Raw genomic sequence first — 13,070 nt, forward strand, 5'->3', positions numbered from 1 at the left:
TGAATTTGTAATTCAATAGATTTCACTGGGATTTTGCAAAATGCCAAGAATTTGTACACCATCATGATCTGTGGATAAAGTATATTAAAATCCTGGGCTGGTCTTCCTGAACTTGGCTTTTGTCTGAATATTCTGGCATGTCATAGAAAAAGAACTGTTTTTTCTCTTTCTCCTATAAAATATTTTACAAACGAACTACATGTTTTTGTACTCTGTAGTTTATCATAACCAAGAAGAATGATTATGCCCAAGGATATCTTATTTGTGCTTTAAGTAAGTCCCTTGTAAGTAATCAACCAAAAGAGTAAAGGGATAGCAGTTTTTTATGAACAATCCTTTAATATCTTAAACCATGTTTCTTATATTTGCTAAAAAAATCTACAGGCATTTTAGTATTTTGAGGCATAAATGCTGCTTACTTTCAGTTGAAGATTAACTTTTTTTTTCATGGTGTTGCATGTGAGATAGTCAGGAACAATTCAAAAGGATTATGGGAAATCCTAATATTGAGATAAAGCTTAGAGAATTTACAACAAACATTTCTGTCTGAATAGAAGGTAGGCTGTGTGCCAGTTTCAAACTGGGCATTTCCCCAGGCAAAATGTCCTATCTGTGTGTGCTATGATTTGTTTAAATGAGCCTTCCAAAACTTCACTTACTGAGTCTGAGTAGTTATTGTGAAGGTGAGTAAAAATGTAGATAAGTAGATTTTTGTTTGCTTGTCTAGAATGATAGAATATTATTTCCACATGCAAGACTGTTGCAATGAAGAATATATCCCAATAGAAGTTGACAGAAATACTGCCCTATTCTGTTTAATACGAAACACTTAAGCCTGATGTCTGTAATGATGAAAAAACCTTTTTTCCGACTCAGCTGTGCTTAGTGTTGTTAACCTATAGTTGTTTCTAGTCATCTTTTCTGCTCATTTTTACTTTCAGTTGTAGTACATACATATTAATCACAGAGTGATATGGAGATTTTGTAGAATTAAATCTAAATTATTATTTTCACAATGCTTATACTTAGCTGCCATATACCTAAAGAATATGGTGACACAGTACTGGCCAGACCGTGAACCACCTCCTGGAGAAGCAGTGTTTCCATTCAACATTCATGAAAATGACCGTCAACAGATTCGTGATAACATTGTAGAAGGAATAATTCGTTCTCCTGACTTAGTGAGGTATGTTATGTTGTGCAGAAATATTTCTAAAGGTCAGGTGTTCAGACCTACTTGTCTAGATATAGTTAATGTGAGAATCTTTATTTCTTGAAAAATAAATGTGTACTTGTTTTGGAAATGTAATAATAATAATCCGTTTTACCATATTTATGTGCACTTACTTTTCAGAAATGTATTAACCTGGCTAAGAGCACAGATGTGTTTTATCCTTTTATGGTGCAGTTTAAAGCAGCTTCTGAAACTTGCTCTAGCGATATCCTGTCTATTTTGCTGATCGATAGCAGATAGAGAGCTATCTGTAATGCAGAATTACCCATTCAGAGAAATACTGTCCAAGATCTGTTTTTTCTAGTAGCCCTTTTCTCAATTGCTTTTGCAACTTTTGTATGTAATTCCAGTTTTTTTTAAATGTGTTCAGCATTCTTGTTAAGATGTTAGAAAAATGAAGAAATGTTGTTTTCCTTTTATTGGAAGAATAGTTAAGATTCACAGACTTACTATGATTTATGATGGTTTACTGCTTTAAGTAAAATGAGACTGATGGGATGGAATTAGTCTCTAGTGTATGGATGTTTGTCGTTGAAAACTGGAAGAAAATCTTTTCTCCTCCTCCCCATGTGCCAGGTGCCCAAAGATGCCTCTTTTTTTTTTTTTTTTTTTTTTTTTTGTCAGCAGTCTTACCAGGAAAATTAGTGATAGACTGAAATTAGAATTAGAGAAAACTCCCTAAATAAAAAATAATGAAGCATTATTAGTACATTAGGTTGCTATTGAGTCCCAGTCACTGGAGGTCTTTGTGAATAGATTATACAGACACCTGTCAGGAATGCTTGGGATATAAAAGGTCCTGCATTGACAAGAAAATGAACAAAAATGTCTTTTCCAGTTCAGCTTTTCTTACACTCTCTAACTTAAATGATTAGAATCCCCACTAAAACACATAGTCACTCCTTTCAAAGATTGTGCTACCATATAAGGAAGCTTATGTCGTTTCTGACATAATATAATAAAGGTATGCAGTTTCCTATACCATTATACTATAATTACCAATATTAAGTTCATCCAAAAGAACGCACAGAGGTTTGAGGAGTTTTTGGCAAATTGATTCAGGCATCTTTTCATAACCTGATACTCAATGTCCTGACATTAAAATGACAATCTACAATAACAATCTACAATGACAAAGCCTGTGACAATCAGCTTAAATGAAATACGGATTTTCTGTCTGTCATCTGCTGTGCCTGTAGATTTGCCACATGGGTAAAAATGTCAAAGAAACTTTATTATAACTAGTATGATGCTGTGATATTGATATTTTCACTATCTGCTTGTGAGAATAGGGAGGGAGAAGAAACCAAATCAGCAAGAAGCACAAACTCCAAAGGCTTGAGGGGGAAGGTAAGTTTGTACAAAGCTAAAAGGATCAGTAAGCGGAGAGTCTTACTGAACTAATTTATGACAGTGGTTCCTTATGTGATGGACTGCAAGAGGATACCCAATGAAAACTAAATTTATCATAGATTATATTTTTACAGACCTTTTTTTTATCCCTTGGCAAGACCAAGAGTATTTACAGCTTCTAGTGTAGTGCCTCTCAACCCTTTTAGCTACACCTCGCTTCAGTCAATTAAAAATCCTGTCCTTTCTACACCACAATGGGTGACTTCTAAAAGTATTTGGAGGGAGAAAAATGGTACAATGTTTTACCTCATTTGCTCTTTGTGTGCCTCAAAGGTTGAGAAGTGCTATGGTAGAAAAAACAGAATTTTATGAGGAAACTCTGGCTTGGATCATAACGCAGACGAGTATTGCTTAATAAAAATGTACAGATTCATGTTTTTATGGTTGCTTTCAACCTCATAAGCATGTAAAAGTGTGAACATTCATTTTCAAAGGACAAAGCTAGCTGGTTTTAAATATTTTTTTTTTGTTTGTTTTAATACTGATTAGTAGCTGTGGAGAATAAGGAGGAAGAGACAAAACGTAGCTAAAATGTCCTGAAATTAGTTTCTTCCTTGAAGTTAAATCCTCCGGGACCTTTTTCCGTGCTTTTCCTCTGCCATCTCCCAGAACACTTTCAGTACTGTTAAAATACATATGATATATATGATATAATATGTATATTGTATCCATTAAACAAAGATTTAGTATCAGTCCTTTAATATTGAATGTTATAACTATAATCTTATTTACTTTACAGTGTGATTTTTTTTTTTTTCCCTCCTTCTGCCCTAGAGCCCAACTGACAATGTGCCTCCGTGCTATCATTAAACATGACTTTCCTGGCCATTGGACAGCTGTAGTAGACAAGATAGGCTACTACTTGCAGTCGCAGAACAGTGCGAGTTGGCTTGGGAGCCTCCTGTGCCTGTATCAGCTGGTGAAAACTTATGAGTAAGTTGATGTTCTTCATCAGGATACCAGGAGTCAGCTCTTTTGTTCTCTGCTGATTGCTGAGAATGAAATTCTTAAGATCACCAGCAGTCCTACAAGGAATTCAGATGGAGAATGGGAATTAATAATTGTCACATATTTCCTTTCCTGCAAATAAATGAAAACTATTCCTCATCTTTGTATCATCAGTGAAAGCAGAGAATCCAGCAATAAACTACAAGTTTGCTGACATTTTTTCTTGAGGCTTTGAACTTTTGATCCTATTTAAACCATCTGTGAAAGATTTCTTAAATTTTAATAACTTCTTTTGTTTGAAGGTTCCCCAAATTCTGGATATAAGAATGCAAATTACTTCTTACTTTTATGTTATGAATGTAGTACTGTGTTACATGGTCCTATTGCATTCTGTTATCTATACTCTTCTGCTAAGCATGCATTAGTAGAAGCTTAATGAGCTCTCTCACTCATTTTTTTAAATTGTCTGATGTTAGAACATATATATAAACTAACTATCAAAAGAAGTATAAATGGAGGAAGGGGAATCCCGATAAAACAAAGGAGCTATTCGCTCCTATTTGTTCCATCATCCAATATGGATGTGGCGTCGATATGAATGTCAGAGAAATCCAAGTCTCTGCTCCTATGAGCTTATAATCCAGCAGCAAAGAACATTAATCCTTCCTTCCAATAGGTACATTTTTGTTGTTTTTAATTTCTCTATAGGCTAGAGAATTTACACAAATTGTTTGAACTGTGAGATGGGAGCTGGAGGAGAGGGTGATTGAGTGAATGCTGGATATTAATTTTTTTTAGGGTACAGAAAAATTGCTGATGGGAAATAGGCTTTAGAACTTCCACAGTGTAGAACTTGACCAATCTTTTTGTTTCCTTTCAGATACAAGAAAGCAGAAGAACGAGATCCTCTTATAGCAGCAATGCAAATATTTTTGCCTCGGATTCAGCAGCAAATGATACAGCTTCTGCCTGATAACTCCCATTACTCTGTACTGCTTCAGAAACAAATCTTAAAAATCTTCTATGCTCTTGTTCAGGTTGGCATCTGTGTACAGGAAAACCAAAATTTTGCTTTGCTGAGGACAGCAATCCCCTTCAGTGCATACTTGGGTGTCGTTGAATAAGAATACCAGTTCTGATGGGAAAAGTTTGCAATAAATATCTTTTATAAAAGTATGATCTTTATAGATTTTTTTCTGGTTAAAAACTGGTCACATGATCCTCCAGATTAAACTTTTAAAGAACCTGTGCACTTAAACACATCCTGCCTATAAGCTTGTTAATCTTGTTTTTTAATAATCCTGTTTTTTCAAAGCTGACAGTCATTTATAATCTGATAGAAAATATATGAGTACCTAGATCGTACTGTTTAGCCTCTGAAAGTGGCAGTAGTGCATATTGTAGTATAATTGTCAACTAAGACTTCTGTTCATTAGATGACATTTCTCACGATCTTCTGAAAATTTGGTAGAAATTATTTATTGAAGCACAGACCTTCTGCAGAGATGAGTTTGGTGAAGGAATTACTCTTAGTGAATGAGAAGTACAACAAGATCATTTGTGTAAGGAGCAGCCTGAAAGATCTTACTGGAAATTAAAAAGCTAAAATAATTTGTTTTTATATGGAAGAGGACTAAAGGGAACCAAAGATCTTATTTTATTTTCCAAATGCTTGGCTGAATATTATTGTGTTGTTTTGGATTTTGTATAGAAATAAAATTTATTAGATATGAATGCAAAATAGAGTACATTTACTGAAATGTTATCAGCTTCCCAAAACTGCTGTGGTCCCTAAAAATGAGCTGGGTTATTATGAAGAAGGGGAAGAAACAAAAAGAATCGTAAATTCTCAGGCCGAGGGACTCTCAGAAATAGTGTTTGCTCAGAAATTTCTCTGTTAATTGTACTAAGGAGGATATGATTAGAATAGTATGAAATCAGTTATTGAAAACGTAATTAGTTTTAATTTTACTTAAAACCATGTGTTCTTGGTGATATAATTACTATAGAAACATCTACCTTCTTTAGAGAAAATGAGTATTTCATGACTGTGTTTTCTTGTGTTATTTCAGTATGCATTGCCACTCCAGTTGGTGAATAACCAGACTATGACTCAGTGGATGGAGATCTTCCGTACTATCATTGATAGAAATGTGCCTCCTGTAAGATTTAGTTTGCTAAAATTTTAATACTTTTAATACTTTTTAATACTTGGGTGCTGGCATTTGAGGAAGGATCAATGTGAAGATTTTCTAAGTGTTCTTTTTTTAAGATGTCATCTATTTAAGGTTCTTTTTAAGTGCTGTTTCTGATGCAAATGCAGGAAGAACATGTAGGCTGTCATAGTTTCAATAACTTAAGCAGTGCTAATATTTAAATTTTAATCCTGGATATTTGGAAGTTTCCAAGCATTTTAACTAGTTTCTCTCAAACAAGAAAGAAAAGCTCATCCCAAACCCATCATTTGTCTCTGTCTAACTTTTTCTTCATCCATTCTCTACTTTTCTTGAAGAACAAAATAAAAATAGTAATTCAGTTCTTGGGTGAGTGCAACATTAACTGATATTTCCTAATGTTAGCAATATATTTCACAATCTCAACATCATTTTAATAGCTTTAATATAGGATTAGGATATGTAGCTTTGGAAGGAATAGTATTATGCTTGATTTTTATGCAAAAGTGCTAACTGCTATATGTTATTTAAGTAAATGTGAGCATTTCAGTTTTTTGAAGGTCCATCATTTTGAAAATTACAGGCATTGTGCGGGTATTGCATATACACAGTTCTATTGTCCAATTAAGGCATTAAAAATTCCTGAATGTTGTACTATTGTTATTAGAACCAAAGCTTTACGTAATACTGTGAATTATTATTAGCTTACTCAGAGGTAAGGAATATTTAAAATATTTCTCTCAAGAGTGCACACAATTAATTTGAAATAAATATGTTTATTTATAGGAGACTTTGCAAATTGATGAAGATGATAGGCCAGAGCTGGTGTGGTGGAAATGCAAGAAGTGGGCATTACATATTGTAGCTCGTCTTTTTGAACGGTAATGAAGCTAATGAACAGATTAAAAATTATCTTGGAGTACAAATCTTTAATATTACTTGGGGTGCAGTTAGAGTTAAGTTGATTTAAGACATCCTCATCACCAAAGAGGCAATCCTGCTGCTTTGTTCTGCTTTACACTGGCACAGCCACTGATATGAGATCTTCTGAAATGATTTGCTCTCTAAGCGGGCAGGAAACTAGCCTTGCAAGAAAAATACTTTTTTTTTTTCTTTTTAACTACATCTGGCTGGAAATGCTTATGTTAGCAGGTATAAAGGCATGGAAAGATTAGATAAGTAATCAAAAACCATGGAAGTTAAGTATCTTGTGACAAAAAAGCAGCTATAACCTGGCTATAATATTTTACTTAAAGAGGATCTAAGAAAAGAAAGGGGTAGTGGATCATGGTATAGGAGGTAATGGCCTAGAAGAGGGACTTCTTGGGGATGGAAGGCTACTCAGAGTCCATTGTGTATTGGAAAGTACTATGTTTTCCTAACACACAAGACTTCTCGCTGTGTAAATATCTATGTTCTTTTTAAAGGTATGGAAGTCCCGGAAATGTAACTAAAGAATACTTTGAATTCTCTGAGTTTTTCTTAAAAACATATGCTGTAGGAATACAACAGGTAAGAACAATTAATTTGTTTCTGAATTAGATCATTTTTGCTGAACAAAGTTTTAATTTTTCAGTAGGGCACTCATATAGAAGTCCAATGTGGAAACAAAACTGAAGAGTCAGGCAGATTTTCACAGAGGTGATTGAGAAGGTCTTTAGAACTCTTTTTACAGTACTATCCTCAGCTGAGGTATAATAACAAATTTTCAGTGATTCAAAAAAGCTGCATAGCACCTCTCAGAAAAGGTGAGTGCTGAAAAAAACAGGTGTTAGTATTATGTATAAACATTCCAGATGTAGCTGACAGAAAAAAAAATGATGTAGAGGCATCATGTCACAGGAGGATGTATTTTCAGGGCAGTCTTTACTAAGTACTTTTGCTGCAGGCAGTCTAGGAACGCTGGATTCTGGCTTGACTGTTTTATTTCTGGAAGATATAAGAAGGTTAGAAGGTGTTTTGAGAACAACAATAGAACTTATTTCATGCCTAGAAGGCAAGTTTTATGAAAATATGGCATAAATTCACAGTTTGTAAGAAAATTTATTTCTGTTGGGGAATGCTGCTTGCTTGTGATAAACATTGTGTTGCGGATACAATTCAGTTTTGATGAAGTTGCATAGAAGAGAGGCAGTTCCTTTTAGAAGTTTCTGTGTTTTTCTGCCAGCTCAGCTGCCGGCCCCTTGGAACCTGGGCTTCCAGACTTCCAGCTGATTTGGTGGAATGACTATAGGAATTGGGTGCCTGGAAACCTTGAGAGTGTTGGCTCCCAAGCTCAGCCATTTCTGGCATAGCGCCTCCTGTTTCTCAGTCAGCCTGCTATATACTAGATGACTGGGAGCGGTAGTTCCCAGGTTTTTGGCTCAACAGATGCTCTTGGGCATCCAGGCTTTCAGGTTACATATAACATGGTTACATAACAGGTTCCTAAGAAGCCAGGAAAATGCAGTAGTCTCTCCTGCTCATGAGTCTGGGCTCTTGATTTTTCTTTAGCCTGTAAACCTTGACAAACACCTGGGAATGCTGGTTTTCAAATGACAGCTCTTTGGATAATATATATTTCAAGGGTATGTGGCTCTTCAGCACACTGCCAGAGGAAGTGTCCCTGGCCTGGCATCTGCAGGCTTCTCACAAGTTTAAATTTCCAGCCTCTTTTATGAAGGATGCCAAACTGTTGTTGTCACTTCAAGTCAGAATTGAACTAGAAGATTTCAAAATACCAAGATGTGAAAAAGCAAAATTACTTTACGTATTTTGACAAAAAAGCAGTTTATCTATCAGTATTCATTCTGTGGATATATGTAATTGTTAAAAACTAAAGAAGGAGAGAAATGACTGTGGTAAGACTGTAAGTATGAAAATAAGTGGAAAGGGGAAACAGTTTATTCTAAATTCTCTGCTTCTAACTCCTGAGTGATGAAATAGATTCCCATGGGCAATGATAATTTGAAATACTTAAAATTTACCTGTGCTAAAAGACTAGGATATGTAGCAAAAGGAGCAGCTAAACTTACAAGACAAATGGACTGGATGATCTACATGTTTCTTCCATTTCTGCCTCTTAAAAGCTGATTCATTACATTTCTCTGCAGAGTGACAGTGCTGTCATGCATTATTACGTTACTAAGGCTTCATTACTTATTTATTACTTGTTAAGTGCTGACATTGTACAGGAGTCTGTATCAGATACAGACAATCCTTGTCCAAGGAGCGTATGGTACAAAAAACGAAGATAAGGTGCAGTAAGCTGGGCAAGGTATTATGTTCAAAATAGGGTTTTATTAGGGTAATGTGAAGAACTGAAGCAGAGTTGTCCTTCTGAAAATAGATGACTTAGGAATATTTTGATATTCATTGCCCTTTATTTTTATTGTTATTCATGTACTTGCCAATTCTCTACATTGGTTAACACTTACAGTTCATTTGCCGTTAGTGCAGATTAGTGACTTTATACTATGGTATATTTTTAGTGTAGCAAGCCTTTATAATAAAGAAATATTGTGTAATAGAGCTTGTGGTTGCATGCTAGATGATATTATCTGATTGTTACAACAGGTAGCTGAGTTTAAGGTTTTGGTGTCTCTTCTGATTAACAAATTTAGGTGCTAACCGAGTTTTCCTTTTTAGCGCAGTATTTCTTTTTTTTATCATTGTTCTTCCACAGTCATTTATCTTTGGAGGTCTAGCCTCTACAAATGAATAAAGACACTAGTAATAGATTTGGAAGCCAACCTATAGGCACTCAAATTTAAAAATCTTCTGCCCATACCTTTTCCTTACCCATTCCAAATTTTGCTGAGGTGGATATAAACTGTGAATCTGTGAATTTATTTGTCTGTGTATATTCACTGAGGGGTCCACTGCACATGTACACATAAGACATGATTTATGGTTTTCCTTTACAAATACCAATTTGTTATTTCTTTAGGTTCTCTTAAAAATCTTAGACCAATACAGACAAAAAGACTATGTTGCTCCACGTGTCCTTCAACAAACATTAAATTATCTGAACCAAGGGGTCATCCATTCTGTGACATGGAAGCAGATGAAGCCACACATACAGGTCAGTGCATAAAACCCAGTCATAAACACTGAATGTCATCAGAATGATTAAAAAAAAAAAAAAAAGAAAAAAGGAATTTTGCTATTTTAAAGACGGTTTCATTAATCTCTCATGCAGCAGTGAACCTTGGGAAAAATAACATTTCTACACTAATTTGATTAGTTTTTACTACCATTTATTGCAAATATTGTTAACTGAAATAAAGATTCTATTCCACTAGTTCTTTCTTTTGCTGAAGTCTGCAACAAAATTGTAATGTTCTAGCTTTTATTAGTAGTTAGTGTTCAGAAATGACCAGAGGTTTCAAAGTTCATAACTGATTGTAATGCAAGATAGTATCCAAAAAAACAATAAAGTTTAAGGAATTGAACCTCTATTTTGAGGGCTTATTTTGTAATTACTGTGTATAAGAATAAGTGAAAAATGATTTTCATACTTTTATTTTTTTCATGTCGTATTCATGTCCCTTGTCCCATGAATGTTAAGAGGAACAACTTTGAAACGTGTTCTTATGTAAGTGTTGCATTGTGAGATCCTTCTGCAGAATGCTGTGTTCTGCTGTTTGTAACTATGACCTGAAGTGTTTTTTATGCGTGGCACTGGATTATAGTGAAGTCAGATTATTTTGTTAACTGCTGTCTGGGTCTGCTGCAAAAGAAAGGCATGTGTATTACAAGATTATCTCTGTTAGCCAAAATAAAAGAGCACTGGTTGAAAGAATTTTACTCTTTGCAGAAAAGCAGATCTAGTAAATCAGTTCATAATGGAGGGAAGCTGTACTGGAATTTGATTTTCTTGTATTTACATGTATTTAACTTCTCTAATATTAGAGTATAACAGAAGATGTGATATTCTCCCTAATGTGCTACAAAGATGAGGATGAAGAACTCTGGCAAGAGGATCCATATGAATATATCCGCATGAAATTTGGTAAATGTTTGTAGTTAGCACTTATTTTCTGCTTTCACTGTAACTGTAATCCCAGTCATGAGATGTCTGCATTTGCCACTCTAATTTCTCTATCCATCTTTACCAGTGTTCATGAACAATAGGAAGAGAAAATGTTTCTTAAATCTCGCCCATCTATAGTTAAAAGAAGGCAGACGTGAGCGAGTTTTGGCCATCTGGCTAGTGCTCTTAAGCTACATGATCCTCTGAAAGTTGCTTTTCCACTTCAGATGTGTTCAGTGCAGCCCAAGAGACTGGCTGGCTAACTTGGCAATGTCAGTTGTGGAATGCAGAGTTGTTAACTTGTCACAGATGTGACAGCTGTCCACAAGCTCTTGCAGCTCTCCCTTTGACCAGAAGAGGCCTGACTTGCTCTTTCCGTATTGAAGATTGTTCATTTTTTCAGTATATTTTGCCAATTGTTTTTACTAAGTGGTGAAATAATGAGAAAAACATATTCTTTAAAAAGGCAGTGCAAAAAATTGGAAATATCACACTGGACTATATTATGAATAATTACTCATACTATGAGATTTGTGTCATTTAAAAGAGAGGGGACTTTAAAATTATAGCAAATTGAACTGAAAAATTGCAGTAAGCCAAGCAGCACAGAGATATAGCGTTTGGGAATTTTTATTTGATTTTTGAATAGCATATGTAAAAACAGAATTTAAATGTTTGTAGAATAATTTAAAAAATCTTGGGAGTGCTATTTTAGAAAAATAATGAATCACAAGATAGTGTTGATCACTGAGGTCAAATATGTAGCTGGTTTTCAATATCTGAATTCAGTTCTTTCTATGCAAACAGTGAATCCTATTTTTAGGTATAGCTGAGACTTAAATACAGATTTGAATTATTGTGGAAGGTAAAAAACAAACATAAAAGTACATTTAATTGAAGTTTAGTATTTTGGTCTAGAACAAGAATTTCTGTAGTATAGTAGTATTTTAAAATCATTTCAGGAGAAATTATTATGTAATTGCAATCACATTTTGAGATTATCTTTCTAGATTTTATTTAATTCAATTTGAGTAGAGAGGTTTGAGCTAGAGCATATTTGGAAGCACACATTGTTATTTTTCAAGGTATAAATTATATTTTCAATATGGTTAAAGGAGGTTTAGTTATAATGAAAAAAGTTAAAAATTTCAACTTTCAGCAGATTTAAGATTGCCACAGATCAGGGCATCTTTTGCAAACAAAGAGTTTCTCATGAGATTTTAATAAAATCAACCCAAATTGTGTATGTATAATACACAGATGACACTGGAATGTTGTGTTGTTCTTCCCATAATGATTTTAATGAAGAAAGCCAGAATTTCTCATGCTCTCAAAAGAGCTAGTGAATAAATAGTGCCTTCCTAATAAAGAGAATGATGGGTGGTCGGTAGGTTAGGAAGGCAAAAAGTTGGTGCTTTTATAGTTGACCTAAATTTGGGTCCAAACTCTTTAACCATGAAGTGAAAACATTCATGAAGGGTTTTGAAGTTATGCAGTCACCTTGATTTTGTGATGTCCCAGAAACTCGAAATAGTTTATCAAGATTTACTGTTATGTTATATTCAGTGAAGGAGACTTTTTTTTTTTTTTTTTTTTTAATTTGGTAGATGTATTTGAGGATTATGCGTCCACTACAACAGCAGCACAGAATCTCCTTTATACTGCAGCAAAGAAGAGAAAAGAGGTACTAATTCTTCCTAATGGTTTAAAGTTTCTTAAAAATGTTATCTTTCCTTAAATTTCAAGATGCTACAAGAAGATATTTGTGAAAAGCCTACTTGCTAGTAGGTAGTCAGATGCTTTCCTGACTGAGTGTTGTCAATTGCAGAACTGAAATGTAAACAAGCAAACAAACAAACAAAAGGATTCATATTGCAGCTAAACATTTAACCTGCCAGATACAAACTGAGCTGAAAAAGATGTAGTGATACTTTCTCAAGTTTACAAACAGCCTCTCTGTCATGGTTGTTCAGAGCTTCCCAAACTGGAGCAGGGGGAAAAGTGAGCCTGAGCCTTGTTAATTTGCACTGATGCTATTTAAAATCCTGCTGACAGCAATGAAAATAGCAAGAATGAAACCAATTTCATACAGCTACTCTGTAAATGAGGACATAACTTTTCTGTCGATCTTTCTATACTTACAGTAATATGTGCTAAGGGAAGTCAGCCTCGCCCTGAAAAATATGTGTCAGTTTGCTAAAGCTGCTAATTTTTTGTCTGGATGCAGTTTTGTTATACAGTAAGCGTGGAGCTCCTTTTCTAAATGAATTTCCAGAGAAGAGCATAG

General features: G+C 34.6%; 1 protein-coding gene across 2 annotated transcripts in view; it reads left to right on the forward strand.

Annotated features, from left to right (window-relative positions):
- IPO8 (importin 8) overlaps positions 1-13,070 on the forward strand; it is a 45,700-nt gene that overhangs the window by 9,709 nt on the left and 22,921 nt on the right. For both annotated transcript variants that reach the window (XM_062590394.1, XM_062590405.1), the window contains exons 3-11: positions 1,030-1,186; positions 3,422-3,580; positions 4,476-4,632; positions 5,668-5,757; positions 6,556-6,650; positions 7,197-7,281; positions 9,698-9,832; positions 10,663-10,762; positions 12,391-12,467. In XM_062590394.1, coding sequence (XP_062446378.1) covers positions 1,030-1,186; positions 3,422-3,580; positions 4,476-4,632; positions 5,668-5,757; positions 6,556-6,650; positions 7,197-7,281; positions 9,698-9,832; positions 10,663-10,762; positions 12,391-12,467 — 1,055 coding nt within the window. The remainder of the gene's footprint in view (positions 1-1,029; positions 1,187-3,421; positions 3,581-4,475; positions 4,633-5,667; positions 5,758-6,555; positions 6,651-7,196; positions 7,282-9,697; positions 9,833-10,662; positions 10,763-12,390; positions 12,468-13,070) is intronic.

This window comes from Rhea pennata, chromosome 1 (assembly GCF_028389875.1).
Source record: "Rhea pennata isolate bPtePen1 chromosome 1, bPtePen1.pri, whole genome shotgun sequence".
Taxonomy (NCBI): Eukaryota; Metazoa; Chordata; class Aves; order Rheiformes; family Rheidae; genus Rhea; species Rhea pennata.